The 27,477-nt window shown below is 32.6% G+C and overlaps 2 protein-coding genes across 3 annotated transcripts in view; one reads left to right on the top strand and one right to left on the bottom strand.

Annotated features, from left to right (window-relative positions):
- LOC140667334 (uncharacterized) overlaps positions 1 to 27,477 on the top strand; it is an 82,363-nt gene that overhangs the window by 1,611 nt on the left and 53,275 nt on the right. The window lies entirely within an intron of this gene.
- Positions 1 to 27,477, bottom strand: part of Sm (heterogeneous nuclear ribonucleoprotein L) — a 147,027-nt gene that overhangs the window by 80,369 nt on the left and 39,181 nt on the right. For both annotated transcript variants that reach the window (XM_072895196.1, XM_072895197.1), the window contains exons 4-5: positions 11,741 to 11,826; positions 10,109 to 10,205 (exon numbers count right to left, since the gene is read on the bottom strand). In XM_072895196.1, the coding sequence (XP_072751297.1) occupies positions 10,109 to 10,205; positions 11,741 to 11,826 (183 nt within the window). The remainder of the gene's footprint in view (positions 1 to 10,108; positions 10,206 to 11,740; positions 11,827 to 27,477) is intronic.

Genomic DNA, 27,477 nt, shown 5'->3' with positions numbered 1-27,477 from the left:
TTTCCTTAAGTTTCGAAGAAACAAAATATACATAAATTCTCTCAATTCTCATTACGTTCAATATCACATTAAAAGATGGAATAATATTGAACATTATTGGATATATATATATATATATATATATATCCAATATTTCAAATCTTTGAGGTAATAAATGATCATATATATATATATATATATATATATTAAATTATATAATCTAATTATCAATGTCCGATATGTGACTTCATATTTGATAAAAAATTAAAAAATTTCAAAAATTCATTAATTCTGATAATTTATTATCTCAAAGATTTGAAAAATCAATGAATTGAAATTTCGAAACATTAATATAACATATGTTTTTCATTTCTGTATATTTTTCTTGAATTTTTCTGAAAGAGCGCCGTTTCATCATAAAGATAGCCACGATTTATCCTTTTCAGTGAAAACAATTAATTGGTCAACATTTTTGAGAAAAGAAAATTACTGTTCACTAAGCGGAAATTGCGTAAACTAAAATTACAAACATTTATTCGAAGAGTTCGGACTTCACATGTGTTTTCCTTATAAATAGTTTTTCAAAAAGTTATTGTTTCTTCGAAATGTAATATATTACAATAAATATATTTCTTATTTTAAAAAATGCTTTTATACATTTCACTTTTACATATATCGATCTCATGTATTATGTTTGTGTATTGAATTAATATTCATGTAAAATACATTTTCATTGTAAATCCATTTTTATTACTTCTGTCGGCAAATAAATGCGAGAGATAAGTCTGTATCACGCTAATAACATGTAAAAATTTGTGAAAAATTTAACGAATTATCTACGAAAGGGCAATAAATGCATTACTTAAGAGTATATTTTCACCAAACACATTTCGAAACGTAATCGTCGTTGCGAGGCGGAAAATTTCATTATCGCCATTTCTGTTTTATGCGTGTCGGCCTCCGACGTTAGCCATTCGCCTTTTATTATGCATAACGCTTGTCATACTCGACAAATGTGCGCAAGCAACGTCCGCAATCGTTAATTTCCCCGCTGATACAACCTTAAAAACAATCGATGCCGAAGTCACGGAAACCATAGGTAAACGTACGACTCGCGTGTACAATCGATATAGAAACTATTAATGTGAATTAGTAATGTTTATTATTCGGCGATTATATATCGTATTCTTCAGAAAAAAATAGAAAAATACTAAACTTTTAAAAACACGATAAATAATAAAAACAGAATTCAATTAAGATTTAATTTCAATAAAATAAAGTTGAAAAAATTAATATTAATTATTATTTTATGTGTTTGTAGATTACATTTATTTATGACTTTACACTTGAGTGATCTAAATATTTTAATTATGCTTTCAAGTTATATAAAGCTTTTAAATATTTCATCGAATAAATAAATATATATTTTTTTTATTTTTTAAGCGCAGCAATTTGCAGCTGTTCTAAATACAGCGAGCAAAAGATTAAACATATGTAAATTGAACCGTTTCGTAACAGAAATATCGAAATTCTACAGAGATTACAAAAAAAAATTAAAGTTTGAAAATCACAAATGAAAATAATTAAATAGAAGAAAATAAATATTTATTTATCAGAACGCGCGGTATTTGATCGGAATGTAAGTAAACAAGATATAAAAATTAATTCTATTATAACTAAAATCGATGCCCGAATATGATTACAATAAATGCTACGAGTTATTGTGGCGGATTTTCAATGGAAATCAATGGAGATAATTAATCCTACACGAATTGTATGCGAAGCACGTTGACATCAACAACTTTAATTGGGCCAAGGGATCATCGTGCGATACCTCGCGAGTTTTCGATATCAATCGAGAAGTTTCTTAATAGCCAAGATCTGACTTGAGAGGCCAAGTTATTTACGCCTCCGTCGTTATTAAAGTTTCATAAAACGTCCGTCGATGTTATCGATTCTTCTGTCGTATTACAGCTGACATTCTCACCGTCGATCTGATCTCAAAGCTTAGTCGATATATCTAGACGGACGAGCTTCCACACGGAGATTCAAATCCATTGAATGCAAAATCTGTACTGAAAACTTTTATATATAACGTTAGCCATAAAAGTTCCTCAAAGGTCCCGAGAATAGAACGTATATCTCTCATCTAGGTTTGTAATAAATTGACTAAAATGTACTTTCTTTCAAAGGGAGAAATGTACAATTTGTAACTTAAAAATTTGAGCATCTTTTCTTTCCGTCAAAATGATGCATAATACTTTTGTTCGTACTTAAATAGCTAATAATTGCAAGGAATATATATGTATTTTACACATTATTCTTAGCTCTTAGCGACGCAAATATGTAAAAATAGGCAAATGTCAGGTTGCACTTTGCAAAACGAAATGTAGGGTTGACGGTCCGCTATTAGTGCTTTTAAGCTCATATCTTTATATATTTATACGCTAGAAAAGTTTCAGTATAGGAGTTCTCGAATCATATTTCACTTTTATGGTGGATGTAATTTTAATATTTATAATTACATTACCGATCTTAAATACCAACAAACACTGAAACTTGCTAAAAAAATTTTATCTTTTGATTATTACCCGTATGTAATTTCACATAGTTGTATATTATCTTTAAAATGCGAACGATCTCTCACACCATCTTTCAATTTTGAAAATTTAGCAAGTCAAAACAGTTTCAAAATGATAATAAAATTTGCTTAATTCACAGAAATCTAACTTAGAAGTGCTTCTCCACATACTGTTTTGAATAATTTTGTAGAATTTCTCTCTACGCATAGTTCACAGCTCTTTCCATTAGCCAACCACAAAACACAGAATTTAGCAAGCACAAATAAAATGCACACGTTATTTGGCAAAAGCACATACACTCGCTACAAAATTTCTATTACTTTAATCTCAACAGCGGAGCTACATATATAACAATCTTCACAAAACTTGAAAGATAATGAATTTCTATCAAAAAGCACATGGAAATCTAAGTATCCGTAGTTTGAAATTATTTTTAGAGCAAATATATACATAAGATAGTATTAAATTAAATTACTTTTAAAAACTTCAATAACAAATTAAGTTCCACATTCTTTATAAAATAATATAAAAAATTAAAATTAAAAAAAAATATCTTTAATAAATGTTACTTTTAATAATTACTCTCTTTCAAAAAATAAAACGACGAATTTTTGCGTCTCAAATTTTGCACAAGCACCTAAGCTATCAATAGTGATTGCCAAAGCAGTAAAATAATTTCTACATTTGTGTCGACAAGAAGGATGATTGACGATGTGCGCATTTTACGAATAACAAATCGAAGAAGACTTTTTCCTCTGGCGAAAGAAACTTTCAAACTTTGTCTTGTATTCGCGGAAAGCACCGCACAGAATCGGACCGTTGGTACGATTTGCAATTCAAAGCGAAAAGTAAGATTTCCCGGTGCACACCGTTATGGGTAGACTGACACATGCCAGCCGCGCTTCGAAATTTAACATCGATAACTTATAACTGAATTAATCGCTGCAAATTAACGAGAAATGAACTTGGCGTTATAATGTCGCAGTTATAATGTCGACTATAGAAAATCGTCGATTCGAAAGAGGTCGACACTTTAGAAAGCAATGTCTTTGCTCCTATTCTCAGTTTTAATTTGCAATTTAAAATTTCAGTAACAGAGGAATGATTAACATTCTGTTTTACGGAAGAAAGCTCACTAAAAATTTTAAAATAGAAATATATAAAGTTTTACGTTTATTATATAGTATTATAAAGTCATTCAGTCGTTTGTTGAAATAATAAGAGATATTTATATCAATCAGCAAATCAATTATAAATAATGACGTTAATAAGCGGGACGTTATAAATTTCTGCGCGAGAAATATAGAGCGTGCTGAAACGTATCAGATCGCATTGTATAATGACATTTTCTACATAATTACATAAATTTGCATAAATATTAACATACAAAATATAATGATGATTAACAAGTTTGTCATTTGCATAACTTATTAAAACGTAATATTATGATATTAACGGAATATTATGATTCATTATACATAATTTATTAACAAAAAATCAATTTCAGAAATCAAAGGATTGATGATTAAATCTACAATAGAATTAATGAAACACTTTTATCATGTTACTTGTAATTTTTTCCTTTTCCACTTATTAAGTCATAAGTAAAAGATAAATCTGTTACATACAATATACGATTTTCATGGACCTCCATGTTCTGTTAGAGGAAAAGTTTTTGAAAGCAAAAATAGTTGTTTCGTATACGAGTACGAGAATTTGTGCTGTTATTGGTTATAGCATTAAATGAGAAAACATTAAAGTGTGATGGCTACATATAAAATATAATACCAGTCGTAGCATCATATGATAACGTATATGACATTATATTATTGCAATGTAACCGTGCAACGCGTATAGGTTTGTTCCATTAGAGCACTTTTCATTCGACACAATTCCACATCGTAATTTCGAATATTATTCGCACGTGAAATGACATGGCAGAAATAACAATAATATTCCCATTCGAAATATGCATCCGCATATAGGAAATGGAGGTAAATGTAGTGACCATTGTCCATATTACTTTATATAAAAGGAGAGCAAGAAGAGCAAAGAGGCATAAACGTGATAAACGTTCTTGCACTGTATCACGGCAACATAATATAGGAAATAACTAATTAAATAATAGGTAATTATAAATTAATGAAAATGAATTATTCTGTGCATAAATCATAAAATTAAATAAATTATATCAGAATATAATTCTGTAAAAGATGGTTATATATGTACTATACACATATATATGTTAATCGTATTACATATATACCTAATATACCTAAATATAGAAAACGTACGGAGAAAAGACGAATCAATAATGAGGTTCTTTAATCTCAATAAAAATTTAGATATCAAGTAATCTAACTCCTTTTACACAAGTAAACATTTAATATAAACGCGTAATAAACGCGTAGCACTGCATTCTTTTGGGTGAGAAGTGAAATGTGGAATAGTTTGCGGTATGGATAGAATGCAGCGTATGCACTTGCGCTAGAAAATGTAATTTCAGGATTGCAACGCGCAGCCAGTAAAAGTTATACCTCTTTTTAAATCCCACTATTTGACGCAATAATTTATACCGGTAATTGTTTTTTTATGCGTCCCATTAGAGCTTAGTAACATCGTTTTCTACAACAGCGTGATATGTACCGTTATTTTCTTCTTGCGGAAAGAAATGTCTGACGCAATAATACCGTGAGTAATTACTAATTTGCATTCTATCATTTGCGCGAGCGGGAATCGCATCGTCATGCAAAACGAATAAGTGAAAAATAGAACATCGTGTGATATAATCAAAGGGGAGTTTTTCTCTCTCACATTTAGCATTAATGATATGCGTAGCAAATATACTTTCAAATTTGAATTTTCCTTTCACATTTTCTTGTATGTATCTTTTAACGAAAAAATATATAAAATGCCATTAATTTCAAGCTATTTATACAGTTAATGTCAAAAGTGAGTAGCTGCGGAAAGGAATGGCTAATAAATGATCATTAGAAGTTGTTTTCAAGTTTGTTCAAGAAATTTTAGACTGAAAAATTGAATAATTATTCTGAAAGATCGTACACAAACTCATCATTTATCATTTTTTTTTTTTGTTGCCCTCGTCAATTCTTTTATTCAGTTCAGATTTTACAGAATCTCAAATCTCAATGTATTAGACGCGTTCACCCAGTTAATATCGTCATTAGTGTCAAATGTGAATAGTTTCAATTTCTGGAGGATATAGAGCAATTTTATTAATTTTATTTTGCTCTTTACTTTTTATATTCGGAATAAAAATCTCTCGTTGAATATACGCGTTTTTGTCTCTCAAAACTTATAATATCACAACGCAATTAATTCAGTTAAAAGTTCCATGGGAAATCAAGATCACCGACGACGCGATGCTTGTGACATTTAAATTTTTATCTTAGTTCACGCTCCAATTAAAGAGACCATTGAAAAGTGCAGTTATTACGCCGCTGCGAGTCACAATTTCTAAATAACGATTCGGATTTATCAACTTTTTCAACTTCAATGCAACACTCTCGCGTTTCTTCGTTGATTCGTCGAGAATAAAAATCTAATAATGAGTCTCCGAATACAGTAAGAGATGAAGATGTGGGCGTTGTGAAATAAAGAGGATAAACGTTTTGCACACGTTAGGAGTTGCAATGTCAGCAATATCAGAAGCGAAGAAATTTCAAAAAAGAGAAAGGAAAGAACGATCTGGCGACGGAACAATAGGACAATGGGGAACGTGTACTATCTTCACGAACGCTTCGAGATCAGTAATAACATCCTTAAGTAAAGATAACAAATTAAGAGCAGGAAGAAGAAAAATAACACTCACTATTCATTGAATATTCAAAAAGTTACAGAAAATAAAAAATGCATAATATATGTATATATCGACTCATAATATTCGTGATTGCACGAACAGCAATACTATGCGATATTTTAAAGAATACGAGGGTTAATCTTCATAAGTTTTGAAAGAAAATAATGTTACTAACAAAAGAACATATCTTATGTAATGGAAACCGTTTTGTCTATAAATCCACTTCCGGATCGAGCAACCCTTGCAAAACCATAGATATACATACGTTATTATCATTCCATCCGCGTTTGTTCTTACAAAAATTCCCGACTCGTAACAAAACACGAATGCATTGAGAGGAGAAAGATGGAGGAAATGCAAGGAATCCATCTAGAGGATTTACTAGGATGATGCGCAAAGGCTTGTTCAAATATTCCTCCGATGTATCTGATACGCGTCTGTGATATCACCTCTTTCTCGCGTGCAGATGCACGCACAGAAAATAGATCCATCACATGATTCATGCAGCTCATGTGTGGCATGTAGCTTTCCAACAAGCAATTTGGCAGGCCTTTCTATTGACATAGAAAGACAAAAGAATGGCTTCTGTCACAAACTCCATCTTGAAATCCAATTTCGATTTTTGAATCGTCGTACGCCTTCGACTCTATTTTCACTCTAATGTCTCTAGCGCTCCTTTGGTATGCGCATATTTCCATTTTAAATTTTTGCCGACATTCCTGCGACACGCTTATCGTATAAAATTTTTGCACCTTGTGTTATTTAGATTGCGCGCATACTATCTTAATTTAACCTTATTAAATTTAAATTAGATAATTAAAACTTTTTTTTTATTGCAAGAATGAATAGTTCACCACGTGTATTTAATATTGCCTTAGCTTGAGCAAGTTTCATATTATAATTACTTATTACAACAATTTTTAATAATAATAATAATGCTTCCTTGTTATACTCAACAGTTATCTTTAACCTTTCCAAAACAAACAAAGATTAGCGTTAATTACAAAAAGATTGTGAAAGATCGATTTTAAGTGCACTTTACGACTTCGAGTGCACTCCAACTCCAAAGGCTGCAGAAGAAGCAGCTGCGCGCGATATCCGACGAAAAGTACGGTCGCTATCGCCAATAAATATCTAACATTTTCCAATATGGCCCGCATGGTCGGTAGCAAGATAGCAATCGAAAAGGATAACGGTGAATTGAAGTAATTCTAAGTTGTTTGTTCGAACAAAGAAATTATGTTATCGCTGCCGTTGCATTATTCTTACTACTCCATGATCGAATTTCATATTATGCAACGAGGAAATGGACATTTGATAGCGACAAGGATATCCTAAAGTTGAATTGAAACGATAAGGAACAAAGTGCAATCTCATTTTCACTCAATAAAGAAAATGGATTCTGATTTTATTAAAGTCTTTTTTTTTAGTTAACAATCGATGTACATAATTTTGCGACAATTCTTACATCATTTTCTTTCTATCGCAATAAAATATTTCATAAACGCTAGCAATTTTTATTTGAAAACTGTACGTAATTATTAGGACACACAAGGCAAGATAATAATACCCGCTGTAATTTGACGCGACGTGTGTACGCTCATGTTTTCACTAATGAGCGATTGTATGACGTTGAGATTCGAGTTAACATTCGGTTGCTCGTTTGTCGCGTGCTGCCGTGTGAAATATAATGGCGCGTCTTCGTGAGACCCGCTTTCGCGGCATAATTTTTTTCCATTTGCCATAGATTTAATCCGCCGGATATTCGTTTCTATTGCGAGTTGACGCTGCAATCGCTGTGTAAAATCGGAAAGGAACGATACCTTTCAAGATCCGGAACTATATAACAATTTCTGATGATTTCAGCAAAAACATATAAAGAAGACGTTAAAAGGAATCCATTTTCTGTCCGTATTTTATAGTAATCGATAATAGTGATTGAAGTATAGGGTAAACTAGGATATGATGGCCATGGACTGTAATTGTTCTAATGGTCGCTACATAGTGCGCTTTTTAGTTATTAATTGATATTTACAATATCGATTATCTTTGACAATGACTAAAAAAGCGCACTATGTAGCGATTATAGAAAATGTACAGCCTATGGCATCATACCCTAGTTTACCCTATGACTTTGGGAAAAACGCAATATTTTTGAAAAATTGTCCAAAATTATTGGCCACGGTAGGGTTTGGCAATGAACGTTTGTTCATTGAATGGCGTATTGTGTGTATGAATGACGCTCAATTCTTCTCGCGTGAAAGTCGCGACAGAGGCGTGAAAGAGCACAGCTGTTTGCCGTGTCACGCTAATGCTCGCGGTAGGTAGGATCAGATAAAAACCGGTTAATCCATCTTGTGTCGCGCTCGTGCTGCTTACAAGCGTTAAATTACAAGATTTACGACAGCATCACGGGTGCATTAGTTACGATAAATTATTTAAATCGGTGGTTGAAGTTTTTGCTGATTCAACTTTCATCTAGATGAGAGCGAGAGCTGCGTAATTACAGAAATAACTAGCTCTATTATATTATATATAAAGCTTTTCTTACTTATCGTACAAACGATATGTATTTTATTCAATTATACACTGAAAACAAATTTACTTAATCTAAAAAAATATTTACTTCAATACGTTCAAACAAGTATTTATTTAAATTAAGCAAAAATATATTTGAATTAGTAAAATATATTGTCTATTTTACTATTCAGTAATATATTTTATTGATTCAAATATATTTTTGCTTAATTTAAATAAATACTTATTTGAACTAAATATTTTTTTAGATTAAATAAATTTTTTTTTCAGTGTACCGATATAATATCATGGATAAAAATTGCTCTAATTTTAAAAGTTATTCTGTGCATTAAACTACAACTATCGATTGATACACAAATTAAACAAGATTTATTCTTTACATAAACTTTTTCATTGAAAGTTTTTATTTTATAAAATAATTATTTTTCTATATCTTTTTTTTCTAACAAATTCGCAATATATTATTTCTATAGAAATTTGATCGGAAGACATCAAACGGTGGTAACTGTCCAATATAAAACGTTAAACGTATCGATAATTAAATTTTTACGTTGCATTCAATATTATTTTAATAATTTCTGTGTGGCTAAATTTTGTTTTAAATATATTCGTGCGCCAAAAAAAAAAAAAAAAAAGATAAAGCTTTATTTATAATATGATCGAAAAGACGGCAGCTCTGAAATAATTTAGCGTAATTAATAAGTTTTATATATGTATAATCAGTATTTATAAATGCACCATGAGTGCACTTCTAAAGGGGATTTATCAACATACCAGAGTACATTTACGAAATATCGCTAATTAACTGTTGCAAAATATTATATAGAATTCTGTTTTCAGATTACAAACACTCGCCTCATTGCTAATTGAAATAGGTAACGAGTCACGTAATACGAATAAAACGAACAACTTTTCCGAACTTCCGCATTAACCCAAGTCGCATTATGCAAAATGCCTTAAACGTCGGAATTTTAAAAACGGTTCCCTTTATTCATTAGATTTTTTTTAATCAACGAGAGTAATTCGCTTGACGCGCTTTAAATGAATTTTAAGAACGTTCCTCTTTTATTCATTAGTTTTTTCTTCAAATCGACAAGAGCAATTTGTCGTTCCGTTCATATTTAAATTGGGATAAATTTTTCTCTCTAACAAAAACAATTGTAAAAGTAATAATTGTTGGTGTACTCACCTTCGCGAAGTCAATTTTGAGTGTGCAGCAGCCGGAATATATATCTGCTCCATGTAGTGTCTCTTTTGCTCTGGTTGCTGATTCCACCGAGTCAAACGTAATTATCAGAAAAATCAGTTAAGGATATATGAGAATTTGTGTAAAAAGTATTTTACGAACAAAAAATATAGTGTATATTATGATTACTATGTTTTAATGTAATTTATGTAATTTAATTTGAAATTATTTTACCTTATTTAATATAAATGCTGCTATCTTTCATTTTAATAGCATTTGTATATAAAAGAAAAATTAAGAGTGCAATATAAATATCATTAAAAATCGCATAAATCAAGTTGTGTAAATTGTAATTTTCACCAAGAGTTTTATGGCTAACGTGCAAAAATATAGCGTTCTGACAGCATCGAAACTTCACAAAGTTCGCTACAATGTCACAATGTTATTTTCCTGCAAAGTGGCCGTCACGCAGTATAAACCGGCGATAAAACCCGGCGTGACGCGAAGTTCTAACGAATTTATGGTCACGCAGAACGCGGCTCGACTATTATTCGGATCATAATAATCCAGGATATATTCCGCCAGGTGGATTTACTGAAAATACGATGCGCTTCTCTCGGCAGTAAAGCTCGAAGCGCGTTGAACGAGTTCGTGAACAGAGCATGGAAAGAGTTGGTAGGCGAAAAAGTCGAATCTCCATCAAGCCTCCGTCAACCCGAATCCCCCTTATAAATCTTCATTACGTCGTAATGGCAGCGCATGCCTTGACAAAGTTTCCCTCGGTCCGGAAAAGCGTGTCAGACGGAAACTTGATCCCGCGGGCTTCGAGTTCGCCGAGTTCGATGTAAGAGGTGACCCTTGATTCGTGCGCTTATCGCGCAGTCGCTTACCTCAAAGTTATCCATACTACGTGTAAATCAAATTCGCGAGAAACGATTGTACTCGTATAAACGGTTTCCCCGCGACGTCGAACTTAAAAATCTCTCTTACGCACTTTAAATCAGTTTTCTTACATGGCTGTTGGCAGACATTTCGATGCAATATTTCTTTGATAAATACATACACTTTAATCCAGTGCTTTGAATAAAATAAAGTTCCTAGTAAAATATATAATTACGAAAAGATTCTCAATTTTGAAAATTAAAAAAAATTCCGGAAAACTGAGAAAAGTGTTAAAAAATAATACATTTTTAAAATGTTTCAAAAGAAAATTGAAAATAACTTTACTTTAAAATATTTAGAATGCATAAACATATATTGTAAAGAAAAAATAATTTTTATATTATTTTTCCAATTTATAAATCAAAATCTGATTATTACTTTTATCCAAAAATTTCAATATACGTTTTATCAAAAAGTTTGCAACTTTGCTAATTTGTTCTATATAAACACACAGTATCTGCAATCTTAAAATAATACTACATTCTGCAAACAAGACATTAGTGGTACACTATCTTTCTTAGTGATTTATCGCGGCGCGGCAACGCGAGCATCGCTGAATTTAAAGTGTTAATTTACACAATTGAAATTTACACACGTCCTTCTGAGAAACGTTAACACAAACTACTGAAATCGCAGGCAAAACTGCTAAGAGAATAAAAATGCTGTAACAATAAAATGTATTGCAAAGGATATTCAACCATAGCCTGTACGCCATTTTTCTTGAAGATTACGATGCGCTGTACCTGCCCACTGGGTGCGCTGATCGTGTGCAACACTTCCTGCAACAGAAAAGAGAAATGCACTTGAAGAGATGCACACGTTGATATTTTAAGATATTTCCGCGCTTTGTTGATTTAGGTAATGGCGCATCATCTCCCGACAAGTCTTTGAAAAACATTAGGAAATTAACTTTCATTTACACATATTTTGAATTTCAAATAAAGTGATAAGAAGACGAATAATCGCGTAATGCATTATCGATTTATGAAAATATATATGTATAAAATGTATAAAAAATATTTTATCAACATTTTCTTAAGTATAAAGAGAAATAACCAAGTTTATTCAAATTCTAAATATTTTCTGACATAATGTTTGTTTAGGATACGTTTCCTTTCAAGCTTTACGCAGCTGTTACTTAATTAAACTTTCCTATTTTTTTCCATCACGTTAATCATGCAGATAAAAATAGAAGTTATTGATGTGCGATTTTTATTCTCTCTCTAAAATCTTATCATTTATAAATTTCATGTTGATATCAACATTGAAACAATTCTCGTTCTTCTTAATCCGTCATTGGAACCTGCCATTAAGAGGAGTGGCGATAATTCTGAAGCACTTCGTACTTCCGTTAACCTATTTCTAGTACATGATCGATGCATCGTCGTATATCATCCCCTGCAAATCGAATGAAGTTTACATGGTGCGTTCTCCAGGGTATCCCGACGTTTGTAAGGTGTTCGATATAAGTTCGACCATTTTCTCGCCCGCGCGCAATACTTACGAGACAAACAAGAAGTTTACGTAGCGTGAATAAATTTCGAATTAAAAGTTTAGAATTTAGAGAATTCAGTGAGACAAGTCACAAACTGGATTTAAACACATTCGAGTATCGGAAATGCAACGGCAACGTTACATTGTTTTCGTTAAGAAAAAAAAAAGTCATTTTACTGTAGCTATTTTTCCATTTGACAACACACACATATCATTTGCTGTAATTTTTTATTATTTAATATGATTTTATTGACTCTTAACAAGAAATCAACTTAGATGATTTAAAATTTATATTACAAAGATAATTATAAATATTATAAATATTACATAAATTTATGAATATAATTGTATTTAATATAGTTATGCTATAGATGCAGTTAAGTGACAATATTGTCACTTGAGAATTAGGTTAACTAGAACATTGTAACAGAGAATAGAACAGGCTGAAGGGAGATAAGAGAATTAGAGAGAAAATAGAGTTGCAATATATGCGACTAGGCATTGATTTACATGACAATTAGCACTCTCCAATTAAATCCTTAATTCATAACATCTCGTGAAAGTAACAAGAGGAATTTGAAGATTAGTAGTTTACTGGACGTCAACAAGTTAATGTGATAAATCGTGACAATTATTCATAGCAACTTTAACCAATAATACTTAATTAATTTTTTTTCATAATTTTTCAAAATAAAATAAACGTACTAAATAACGAACAACTTATAAAAAGAAGCAGTCACATAATCGATGAAAATCTGGTCAAGTCGTTCTCTAATCGCTCCGACAACGCGATCAAAGAACGTGTTAAACATCGTGCAAATGTGTGGATAAATCGTGATCTTTTATTTCAAAATAGTCGATAATTGCGAACATTTAGCAGCAAACGCGTGTTTACCTGTCGAGATGCCAACCGAGGAAATCTCGAATTTGCACGGCACGAGCGACGACACGACGTGGCTCGTCGCCAAAGTAGTTTCCCTCTGAATTCCCCGCGCAGTAACATCTTTCGCTAGAGCGGCTAGACGAAAACATGCAACTAGTGAGTCGCATCTAGTGAGTCATACCGTTTATCCGAGAAAAATACAGTCGCGTCGTGACACTTAAATGTAGTTTCAACGTGCGAGACAGACCGACGTATATTATCTCATGCTCGCGATTAGTCATGCAATCAGACGATTGAGACGCAACGTCTGAACAAAGCTCGGACCGAGATTGTCCAATGAATACACAATCTTCTCTCATGAAAGTTTAATCTTTCCATGTTTAAATAATTGATTCGTTTAATCAATGCATTGGATTAATTACGCAATTGTTGGGCAGTGACTAAGATTTTGCACAATCTTGTTTTAATTATTTAATTTGTAATTTTGCTAAAAATAAACTAATTTATTTTTTAATTAAGCTTAAACTTAATTGGATGTTACATAAAATATAGCCAATGTACTGCGTATATATTGCTTGTATTCGCGTGATCGTGCAAGCCTACTAAAGAATAGTTTTACGACTTGCACGAACGTTCAATTCATCGTACAACGGTCATTAAATAGGAGCAGAGAAATTTAATTTTTTTCAAACAACTCAAACAACTCGTGCCTTTACACGGCACTTGTCACGCTTTAATACGAAAGGTGGAACGGCTGATTGATAATTAAATTGTTTCGGGAGTTAATAAAAAAGAAAAAAAAAAAAAAAAAAAAAAAAAAACCACGAAGCACGCTTGATTATGTAAAACCATCGCCGTATTCGGCGAACGGTCCAGTAAATTTTTATGCCTCGCTCGCATCCAACGTCATGCGTCATGTAATATGTATAATCCGTTGCATTTAAAATTGGCTTATAAATAAGAGCGGGCATTCGCTCTCATCGTCACCTAGTTGTCCGCGTTTTCGGAAATTGGGCGCGCACGACTGACAACACACTCCAAACTTAATTGTCCATAGTTGTCCAGGTCGAGGAGCCTCTTTTGTGTCGCAACATGCGAAATACGACGCGAGAGGGAGAGATCTTTCGGGCATGGTCGCGATATAAATTCAGAAGCGGACGCTTCCGCAACAAGCACAAAGCCGCCGTTTGCAAGAAGGTGATAGGATGAGCTCGTTCGCTCGCTCGACGAGATCGCGATAAGAAAAGCACGTAATCCTTTGTCCCGCGAAGATGCATTCGCCGGAGCGAAGCGCATCAAAGAACCGCGCGTTGGTACAACGTGATTTACTAAACCAGCTTATCTGTCGCATTTTCGCGACGAAAGAATGTCAGGCCATAAAGGAGAACCGTTTTACCATCGTTGAAATCAATGTCTGGAATGCCAGAAATAATGAAAACCTTTAGATTAAACTGGAAAAAAGAAATTTCGACGAGAGAAAATGTTGAACTTTGCAACTGAAAATCTCGAGACTAAAGTAAAAAGAAAATATGAGTAAGACAAATCGTCTTGTATCAATAATAAGTCTTGGAAAAAAAAAAAAAAAAAAAAAAAAAAGTAATTGGAAATATGTAATGTGGATATTATTTTATCAAAACGTTAAATATGCAAATAGATTAAAAAAAAAAAGCACAATTTGCATTTGTAGAGGAGCAAATATACATAATGATTACTTGGAGATTTATAAAGTCACAAGTTTCTCATATTCTCAGGTTAGATAACAGTCTGTCTGTAAGATGGCTAAGGAGTTTAATCCTCGTTCTTGAGCAGGTCAGGCACTAATAATAGATCTGCTTCGTCGGAGGACATCAATCAACGTGTCGCGCGCGCGGGCGAAAAGCGTATCGTATTGTCTCTCATCGGTATTTCCGTGTACCTCTGAGTGTTAATACGACTAATCCATCGTCGTTTATAAAACACGATCGGCTCGGAAAACCGAGCTGGTGATTTATAGCAACGGCGGTGGCGGTTCTCTAGCGAGGAAATATTTCCGCTCTTTCCAGGTTGTTGATAAATATTCCCCAAGCCTTCTCTTTTTCTTTCTCTCTCTCTCTCTTTCTCCTCCTCGATACCCAGATGGTTCTGGACATAATGCTCGCTTTGTGCTGGTACGGAACCACCTCAAAGCCCGAGATCTGCCGAGCACGAAAGACAGAAATGCTGTAGAAACGCGTAATGTCGCGTATTAATTAGACAGGAGACGCGAGACAAACGTGCATTTTGTAAATAATGAGATAAGACGCGAATAGAGAAATCGTCGCAAAATATAACGCAAAAATTGATATGAAAGTGACAAGCGTACGGAGTGACAGTAAATTTATCGTTAAAAATATTTGACTAAAGAAAACTTTTAGAATATAAAATATCCGAGTCACACAACTTTACACGTATCAAGGCACACAGCTGCATAAGAGAATTTTTAAAGGAAGAATCACACATTTTCTTTAGACATGTAAACGACAGTTCTTGTGGAAAGCTTTTTCTCCTGAGAAATCGAAGAAGACACCGCTCACGAAAGAGGATAAGAAGAGGATAATATTTCGCTTCGGATCAAAGGTTTGCACTGTAATATAAGCGCTCTTTCACTGATGGGAGATAAGGAGGACCAAATTTACGGACGGTACTTGTAATTTCGCACCAATCTCATTCGTACGAGATAACAAGACGTGTGAAAAAGTGATGAAGCGCCCGCAATTACGACATCAATTTGCCCGACACTAGAGTAGAAGACAGCGCGCCGGGAATGCACCTGGAAACTGGAGTATTTCCCACGAGTGCAATGCGCCAACATACCTATATTCTACATCGGGGTGTATTCTATATACGCGCGGGTCTAATAAGTGTGATGCTTGCAAAGTGGCAAATACGACAAACAAATTAAAAAGACAACGAAAGTACAACATATACTTACGTATAAAAAAATATATATTAATTATATATTCATCATATCATACGTGCGCACATTGTCATACGTGTTTTCTAATGTTTTTCATTCATACAAAAAAAAAAAAAAAAAAAAAAAACTCAGAGTCACTTAAGTTTCAAGCGTTAGATTTATAAACGTATTGAAAAAACTGAATAGCTTTCGTTAAGAACTTTTAACTTTCATAACATTTTCATTTTTTATAACTAAAAATTAAAATAAAGAATATGTACTGCATATTCAATATTTTATTAAGACATCGAGTATAAACAGAGATACATATATATTTATGGTTTATGTATAAGAGTAAAATTATCAAAGAGAACATTTTTTTTAAATTCTCTCTATGAGAGTTCTTTGATTTCTTCAGGTACAAAAAGGTATGCGTCCTGAATAATTTATAGAAATGAAGATTAATCGAGTGTAAATAAAAATTTTTACCACAATTTTCAGTCATCAAAAATGTTTTTCTTTCTTTTTGTACCTGATATGTATTTAATATTTTGTGTTATCCATTTTGATAGAAAAAATTTATCTCATACTGTATGTCTACGTGTAGAAGATTTAATTGTGTAATGTAATAGGAAATACGCAACACTTCAGAGCTTAAATTATTGACAACGTGTATGTTCTCAAATTCTGATACACAGACAAACTTGACTCTCAATTCTTGATTTCGATCTTAACTCCAACCTCCAAGTTCTTAACTCGTAAACTCTCATCTTGTAACCCACATCTCCTAAACTGCAAACTCTCAATTCGTAATACGATTATTTCACGCGAATATTAACGATAAATAAACCCATTAAGTGCTATGCTTTTGTCAATATAAAACAGTAAATATCGACAAACTCGCGTTAATTCGAAGATGATAGATAAAACAATATTTTACGTTTTAACTATCAACTTTATCGAATGTGACGTTTTTATCGCATTACTGGTTTATTAAAAAAGATAATAAAGAATTATATATCGTAAACTGTTTATCTTAAAAATACTGAAAGGTCAAAGTGTTTAAATGTGTGATTAAAAGTTTATTATTCCATCAAAAATGACATTGAATGAACATTGACCTGTAACATTTATAAATTAAAATAATATCACGCTTGTAAAACTTAATACCTAAGTCACTGTATGATCGATTTTTAATATCGTAGCGCAATGCTTATCAGCTAAAGCAGTTTGTAAAGAGCTAATGAAACATTCATCAAACAGATATACATATATTGATTTTTAGATTACTATTATGATTCACATAAATATCAAAATGGGTAACATAAAAAGTCTTTTAAATTAAATTTTGTTTTCTAAGTAATTTCGTTTACAGATAATTAAAGTCGTAAAAAATTTAATTTTTTCTGGCGAACCTGTTTTGATATGTAATTTTGAGAAAATGAAAAAATATACTAATTGAACACAATATTGATGCTAGAGAAGAGTCTGGTTTCTCGTTACGAAATGCCAGAATGTGTGAGCAATCGCCGGACGAAAAAGGTCTCAATTTTGCCGTCAATTTCTCGGGGGAAATTTGTTGGACGCGTCAGATAATGCGGGCATCGCTTTGAGAGAGGACGATCCTAGAAATGCGATATATCGCTTCACACACACACACACACACACACACACACACACGCATTATTCTCTTAGATGCGAGTTATATTGCGTGCTGCAGTGCGAAATACTTGCGTTGCACTCGAGAAAAGAGAAAAATGAAGACGGTTACGTGAGGAAAAGATAAATGGGTCATACAAGAAAAGGAAAGAGGTCTCCGCGAAGAAAAGTGGCGGAAAACCCAAAAGACGTCGACTCATTTTTTCGGCCTTAGCGGAATCTGGCGTCATAACTGACCTACCGCGCGTCGTTTCCTTTTGTTCTCGCCTCTTTCACGAATATAAATGTCACCGATTTATATAGAAAAACTACGATTTGCATAATCGTCATTTTACAGTTAATATAATTCCACATAAAATATTTTGCAATTTTGTTTTATAAGATAATTGTTTGCGTTTACAAACAATTGTTACGTCTTTATTATCTTAAAAAAAAAAAAAAAAAAAAAAAAAAAAAAAAAAAAAAAAAAACGGCAGAAAAAAATAATAAATTATTTAAACGTTATAAAACAAGATATATATAATATTTTTATAAATGTGAAATATTATATTCGTATGAAACGTGGAAAGAAAACATAAATAATCATATAATATTTTCTCTATAAGCAAAGCAAAAAAAAATCTCACATTTATCGAGCATTAATAACGTTAAAAGTAAACATTATTTTATGTTTTCAAAATAAATATTTCTTTTCCATTTATATTTTTTTCTGTAATAATTACATTTAATACTACCGATAATACCGATTAAAATATATGATAAGGCAAACCCGGGATCAATTTTCATTCGAAGCGCTGGAATTCAGATAAAAATCAACGCTTTCTGTCCCAAAAGAGAACGAAAAAGATATTTCATTTTATTGTCCAGCGATTACAGATAGCGTAAACATCTATGTAGCTATCGCTTCATCTTGTCCAAGGCAAGGGTGAGAGAAAATTCGAGGCACGCAAGCGACGGGATTAAAATGCTTATCGACCCGTGCGTACGCGTTCAATTCCGTAGATTCCTGTTGCTCCCTAAAGACTTCACCCTTAGTATTCTCTAGAACGCCAACCCGTAATCATCCGTTTTGCTAACACACATATAGAGGAACGATTAAGGTCAACGTTCATTCACGACTTTTAGCCGCAAGCTTTCGAATCACCGAAGGTTTTCTCAATGGAGCTATGCCGGATGTTGGGATATTTCGCGTCCGATGGTTATTCGGTTTTGGATTGTTAAAGATATTACATTATTGCACGTGGAACGTCGGTCTTATGTCTATGATCTCCGGATAATTCCGGAAAATTAAAGGCAGAATCATGTTAATACCGCGTTTGATACACAGTCCGTTATTACTACTTATCGAAAAGTGAAACGATATTTCCTCGATCGAGATTTAATCTCTCGTCATCTTTCCGTAATTTTCGAAGTTTTGATATAAAATATTATGGTAACTAAATCTTAACTACTTAATTTTCTGTTAAAGTACTTACCTCAGTTACCTTAATTAAGTAACCTACATAAGTTACTTATGCTAAGTTAAAACATAACTGTAGGTATTTTACATTCTCGCAATTTTCTCCCACGAATATATTGTAACGCTTCACAATTTCATTTCAATAAAATTCAACTTTAAAATTTAACAATTTAAATTTGAAACATTTAATGTAATATGTGATGATCTGAAATGTAAATATAGAAAATAAAAACTCTAGGAATTATTTATTATATTTCATAAGAACGTTTTACAAAAATCAAACTTTCAAAATCCGACATTTCATATATCCCGATTTAATATTTGAAGAAGGAAATAGCTAGGGCTTAAGATATTGGATACTCGGAAATCGAAGGATTGCAATATTAAATCGTGTGGATCATATGGATCGCGAAGAACTTGAAGAGTAAAACAAAGATTAAAATATAAAATCTTTTTGTTATATTACATGAAAATATTTGTAATTAAAATCAGTTAAATATTAAATAGTTACAGATATTTTTATTATATTATTTTTATAATTACATATATATATATGTATATATATATATATATATATATCACAATATATAACAACATTCCTTCCTTAATATTTTAATATTATACGCTTAGCATTTTACAAAATAAAAAAAAAGATGTTATGTGTGTAACGGACAAAGACAAAGACTCTGAATTGATTGTATAACTATAAAGCAAGGAAAGTTCAAAGAGAACCCCAAATACCTAGCTTTTGTAAAATAACGTACTCGAGAGTTAAATCCATGAACCGCTTTTGTTAATAATCATATTTCACAGATATAAAGACCAAAGCATTTGGTAATTAGGCCATTTCGAGGGAGACATTTTCTGACAACCGCCGTGCATACGCAAAAAGGTTATTCCATGTCGTATCAAGTGGAAAGAGAATACGGAAAACTTTCCAACGAGCGGCACGTGATGCAGGTCAGAAGGAAGTCAAGGAGCTGAGACTCTAGAATGATGTAGGTCCGCGTTATACAAGGAGAACTCTGCTTTGTATTTCCCAAGAGAGATCCACGAGAGACCGTTTTCCAGCATTACATTATTTTGCGCACTTCTAAAAGACCGACTATATGCTATAGCGATTTGCGTTTTTGAGAGAAGGACCACTTGACATATTTACAATTAAGAATTTATTTCGTAAAACAATGAAAATTGTATAATACAAACAAGGCACGCCAAATTTAAGAAAATAATTGCGTGAAAATTTAAAGTCTTATATATTATATAATACTGTTATATACAACAAATAGAATATAGTAAAAAATTTATTATAGTAACATAATATATCCGATTATAATATTTTATAATAGTAACATATAATATTCTGGATCGGGCAAATAAATAGCAATTTGGAGGAAAAAATTATATTATAATATTATAAATAAATTTTCTATTTTTTTATTTCATAGATCGAAGAACAACCCCGATATCAAGACCATATAATTTTTTTTCATCAAAGTATAATGCGGTAGGATTTGTGAAAATGTTTAGTAATGTATATGTATAAATAGAAATAGTTTTCAATATTAGTGTAAAAGATTACTTGTTGAAAAAAAGAACAGTATCGTCCAGAGTCACATTATGGAATGGGAGAAATGTATTACAAGAAAAAAAAATCCCATGTAACCGTCATTGTCGCTCAAGAGATGGTAACAATGTGCTACTATCGAGTAACTGGTATCGATGTATCTAACGGTAATGCCATGCCATAGCCGGATGAGGAGGCGCTCACGCTCTTATCTGAAAAGCAGTTATGTATTTCGGAGTAATATCGGTTGCACGCCTTATCGCGAACGGAGGTCGTACAAAGGTAACAGTACTCAACCTCATAGCATCTAAATGTGAGTTACTCTCGTAATCCTATTAAGGTCAGCATGAGATACTGCCGACGAAATGAGTAGCGTATCGTCGATTACCATTCTCGAGCCAATTAGGTCGATTAAATTAGAAGAGATTTAAAATATGCAAACGTTTTAGCGCACTAGTGAGTAATGTACATCGAAATAGATGTAAATAGAGAGATATAGAGATAGAGAGACAGACAGACAGACAGACAGAGAGAGAGAGACTCATTTCATTTTACATTCGAGTTTCTAAACTGAATTCCGCTCGGATTCTAATTCATCGTGTCACATAAATTAATAGTCTGCTAACGAAATAGCTAATGGTCTGAGAAATTCAAGAAGTTATCACGATAACTGCATAGAAACCGATGCGTTGCTGTCTAACAAGCGGTAACTACAGATGATTACTTCGTCCAGAGCATCATTCCATTAATTTAACGATACTAAAAATTCATAATTAACAGTGAATGTTTCATGTATATTAGATCACTTTGCAAGCGATAAATTAATCGTGATAATTTGCTTATATTCCAACTATAAAACTCAGAAGTCTAATTAAAGAGAAATATAAAAGAGAGAGAAAAATTCTATATAAAAAGATTTTGTAAATTAAATTTTATTAATTGTGTTATCCAAATTTTCTTTTTATATTTTAGTTAAAAATTATTATACAAAGAATCTGTCATTGTTATATATATGTTCAGTATACATCTATACATTGATATTCTTACAAACTTGACTTTACATGCTATTAATGAAGCATCTCTCTTTTTCTCTTATTTTTCTTTTTATTAAAACACTATCGATCTTCTACCTACATGAAACAACACAATAATAATGTAACGCGCAAAATTTTGTCGATAGGTGCGCGTTAGTAACTTCCTTCTTGCAGCTTGGGGAAGTTAACGGTACGGCAGCATGGGAATACCTAGTTAACGACTGTGCAAAATTACGTACATCGGTATCAGCGCGTTGGGCGTTTTGGCGAATGCGAGATTGTTGCTCAACAAGTAGCAACTGGCCGATTATAATCGCTCGTTGTAAAGCAGGCTGCAAAGCCGTAAAGCGGCCATATACTCTAGACCTCTCTCAGTGCAATGGATACTTCGCGTAGTGGAAACTGCAACCTGCGCCGGCGGATTTAACGACGATGACCGAAGTGGTGGTTAAGCGCGTAGGTGGTATCCTTTCCGTTCTCTCTCTCTCTCTTCTTTCTCTTCTTCTATCTTACTCTCTCTCTCTCTCTCTCTCTCTCTCTCTCTACGGTTTTCCGAAAATCCGGATTTCAAACTGCCTAATCCTTCGGCGCTCTGTTATAAAGCGCTTATACCCACCGCGCCAGTTATCGATCGACGAGTGTCATCGATATTCGATATCCGACTTGTGTGTTGTTTCGTTTAATCGCGAATCCGCTTACTCCACGTTCACGTACGCATTTTGAATGCATGTTTTAAATCAGTTCAAAAGTCATATAGAAATATGAAATCTTTAAAATTTGTATGTCACAACTTTAATTAAATTTTAAAAGAGAAAGAATTTATTAAATTAATCCTCGAAGTTGTAAATTTACGTAAAACATGCACATATACATATACATAAAGTTAGATTTTTTACACTCAAAATGCATACAGTTACATCAGCTCTTGAAATATTGATTTATTCTTACACGAGACACTTTATATTTTACTGTGAAAACCAGGGTTATTATTCATACTTTACTCTACAAATTAGGTTAAGCGAAATTTAAAAATTGAATCAAATGTTGAACTATGCAAAATTTAAGACTAGAGACCTTTTTTCGTATGTCGAAATTATCCTTAGGATAAATCCAGATTGCGGTGTATTGTTTTTATTATCATAATATACGCAGCAGCACAGAATATATACTAAATTCATGAAAATTCAGACAGTGGCATAAATGTTACTCATTACCTTCAAATGCAAATTTAATCTGTGTGTTGTTAACTTAGATGAAATTTGCATAAATTTTACTTTTATATTCGAAAGCATAATAATATCGCTTGAAGCATATAATTCTTAAAATATTTCGAGAGTTTTGTAGAAATTTTCAAGAGATTTGAATCGAGAAAAACACTTTAAACTTTTAACACTTCCAAAGTACTGATAATCTAAATGATATCGTCAGAATCCTACAGAATGCTTATCTCCAACTTATATTCCGAAGTCATTGTAAAACTTTGATGCTATTAACTTCATCAAAAATTTATAAGACTACAGTTCTATTATATCTCTGACTATTGTGTATTGAATTTTCAGTCAGATTTGAGATTTATCAGTGTTTAAGATAAATGAAATATTTAAGTCACAACTGAGAATGGAAGACATGGATACACATTTTATATATATGTATGTATATGTTGTGTGTATTTATGGGTCGTTGACTATGCTAGTGAAATTACGGACAAGATTAAGGATCCTTCGGAGGCAAAATGGACCCATAATGTCACCTCGCCGGAAATAAAGAGTCCTATCTCCCGTCTTGATACAGAATGACGCATGCCATCGACGACAGAGTGCGAAATCGTGGTTATACGAGCTTCGGCTACAAACTCGAGAGCGATAAGACGACGAGAAAAGAAAAGACCGTGTCAACCAAAGAGCTTGAGGTTATAAAATAGAGAGGGAGAAGAAAGATTATCGCGATGCCATCAAAATATTGAAATACACATTACGTTGAACAATCTTTTCTGCATTTTTCTTTTCTTTTTATTCCTTTATTTTAAGATAAAAGAGATTTTAAAACAAAAATGAGAGATTCTTATTACGTATAATTAAAATATATTATCTAAAAAGGAATTTTAATGAGAAAATTATAGCCAGCCATATTTTTTTTTTTTTTTGTTAAAATTTTCTAGAATTTTCTAATTGATAATGTATGTTTTCCTTAGTTTTAGGGCGCAAACTAGTTTTGCAAATTTAATCAAATCTAGTGCTTCCTAAAATATGGAATAAAACCACAAACAAAGATAAACACAATTCGTTGAAGGTACTCGCTTGCCATATTTGACCTGCGAATTAATTACGTGTTGTCCATAAAACTCGATGGCGAAATTGTGTGAAACATTCATACTTTCGTCAACATCGCCCCAAATCGACGATGCAAGAAACTCCGCAAACACCTACTTCGCGCGAAATATATTCCACATGCAAATTTAGAATATTCACGAACTCGCGAAAAGCGTAATTCGCGACGAGTGCGCAAGCTAACACCTTTTTTTCGAGGACAAACTGTTCCGGAATGCACTTAAATAAGGTACACGAGATGCAAATTATGAACGCGTTGCCACAACATATTACACCCTAGCAAGTTAATTATGTTGTAACTTACGCTGGTAGACATAAACATGGTTTTTAAGCTCCTAAGTTACTGCTTGTGCAATACCTTAGTGCGCATGTACAATGACATCAACACAGAGAAATACTTCTTAATTGGCTCGAAATATTGCGATTCATTAATAAAATTGTCCAATTGAGATTTATTAAATTGAAATTGTGTAAACTATTCTAATAATCAAAATCAAATAAGACTTTGAATATTACACGTAATAAGAACAAAGAAAACTGAGCTAATAAGAGCCGAGCGCCGAGGTAAATAGAGCGAAAATAGAATAAAACTCTTACATAACAGAGATAGGATAACGATTAGAAGTTTTATTCTATTTTCGCGCTATTTACCTCGCGCTCGGCTCTTATTAGTCCAGTTTTATTTGCCTTGTAATTTAATAAAGTCAAGATCTTGCCTTATAAATAATGTAGAAATAATTTCATCTTCATTTTGTATTCCATTTATTAGACTCTGTACATTAGCGATAGAAATTCTTTTTTTCTATTAATCAAATCGTAACAATTTAGATATTCTAAAGATGCACGTATTTTATCCTGAAATTAAATGTCCCTATTTTTCCGTGAATTTCCCAGCTATCGCGCTTTATGAATATTCCGAGGAGCGTGTTTCTCCCGCCGCGCTTCTAAACCTGGTTTTATTAAAAGATTCTGACAGAAACGAGTGTTTTCAACAAAAAAAAAAAATAAATAAATATATACCATGCTCTGTACGAAAGTCGCAAAAATATTTACGAGTTACACACATACATTTGCCTTACTGTTTTATATAGTAACAGCACATTCCTGTTTTTTTATTTTCGTATTATAGTACGGAATATTAAGTACGAGAACTTTTTCGTATTTTATCAAGAAATAAGGCTTAATCGCTTGCGATAAAATATTAAAAATTTTTTATAACTTTATTTGATGTGCTTTTTTCGCGATATATTTTCACAATTAATATTGTATATATGTAGCATTTGTATGTATATACATATAATATTGATATTTATCAATATACTTTCAATTATACGTTTGATTATTTATAGGTTTATTAGTCATTTCAAATATTGTGCTGAGTTACGCTGTTGAATTAACAATAATGCATATGCATTCCGTATGTACATCACGCAAATGTCATAATCATGAGAGCTGAATTACTAAAGTGCGTCCGATGTTGCCTCAAAGCTTCACTGCCCGTCCTCTAAATGAGGTACACCAAATGCAAAATCGCAATTGCAGAGTATTGCATGTCTAAACGTGCTCGCTCAAAGACCTTTAAGTGGAATCCACTAACAATGTAATAAAGGTGTCGTATGGCGCGACACGTGGGTGTTTCACATGAAAGCTCGCGGAAATGGTGGATTCCGCGGAAGATTTATGCGAACGCGAATGCAGTTCGTCGATAGAATGCATCAAGGAGGAAGTTGCGGATAAGAGCGACGAAAGCGCATGAGCACTCTCCCGCGCGACCGTATCTGCATAAAATTGATACGTCGAACAGGTGGGTGGATGCGATGATGGAAGACCACGTTATCTTTCGCCGTAATATGTTTCAGGAGCAGAATCTATCATGATTCAAAAATTCCCCCAAGTATCTTAGGAATATTGATGCCATCGTCAGCCACAAGCTGTTCTTTCTCTACCCTGTTTTATAGTTTTTCTATTAAAGTTTTATGCTATACTATAAAAATATTCTAAAAGAATTCACATACATATAAGTATCTTCAAATTCAGTTTATGTATATAAGATATGTATATAAGCTATGACGTTGCAAATATTGCAGCCGACATTAATAATTTGTATGTTTAGATCTTTTTAAATCAATATAAGTTTATCCTCAATATATTCTTGGTTTTAATCTTCTTTCATCGGCTTTTGTGAAAAATAATAATTCTTATCTCATGTTAAAAATAATCGATTCGAAGCAAACTGCAGCAAAATATTTCAATCATGTCGCTCGACAATAGAGTTCTTCTGGCACACTTTATTAGTTTCCGATATCGAATATTTCGAACGTATAAGTACAAATATCAAAAATCTAGTGTTAATCGGAAAAATGTACCATTCTTATTATGTATTCTTTGACCTTCAGCCAAATAAAAATTCCATTGAATGAAAAATGTAGTGCCAAAAGCCATAGATCGTGACTTTTGTCTGTTGTGTGCATTTGCCAGGTAAACTTTCTGAAACATGCATTAGATCATGCCTAGTATATATGTTCGATGAAATTTGAACAACATTGTGCTTCAAATATCCATGAAGAGAACTACTTTGCTTGCTATTTTTCACATCACGTGTATTGCCTTAAACTTGGACGATGTTGCAAAGAATCACATACGTATGAAAAAAGAAAAAAAAATCGTACGGTTCTTTAATGTCCATTAAAGTTTTTTTCACGGATATGAAATAAATTATTATTATTGTATTAAAAAACTTAATACACATATTAATAATGTATACATATTTTCAACTATAAGTTAGTGCTTAGAAGAATCTACATATTAAGAATTATAAAAAAAAGAAAAAAAAAAAACATTAAATGTACGCCAAACATTTTTGACAATTCCATAATTTATGCAAGTCTTTATGCACTCGCTTTTCTGTTCGCAAAAAAAGCGAGTAACACTGAGCGTAGATACTTCCTACTTATTTAGTGCAACATAAATCACGGGAGTAATTCGCACCGGGAGTATAAAATATTCAAGATACGATCACGAGACACACACACATGTGGCTGCTGCAAGATAACTCGCATGTTTTCGAACACATGGTTACGGTTTTCCCTTGTT

Source organism: Anoplolepis gracilipes, chromosome 6 (assembly GCF_047496725.1).
Source record: "Anoplolepis gracilipes chromosome 6, ASM4749672v1, whole genome shotgun sequence".
Taxonomy (NCBI): Eukaryota; Metazoa; Arthropoda; class Insecta; order Hymenoptera; family Formicidae; genus Anoplolepis; species Anoplolepis gracilipes.
The sequence above is the reverse complement of the archived record's forward strand: the minus strand, read 5'-3'. Positions and strand labels throughout refer to the sequence as shown.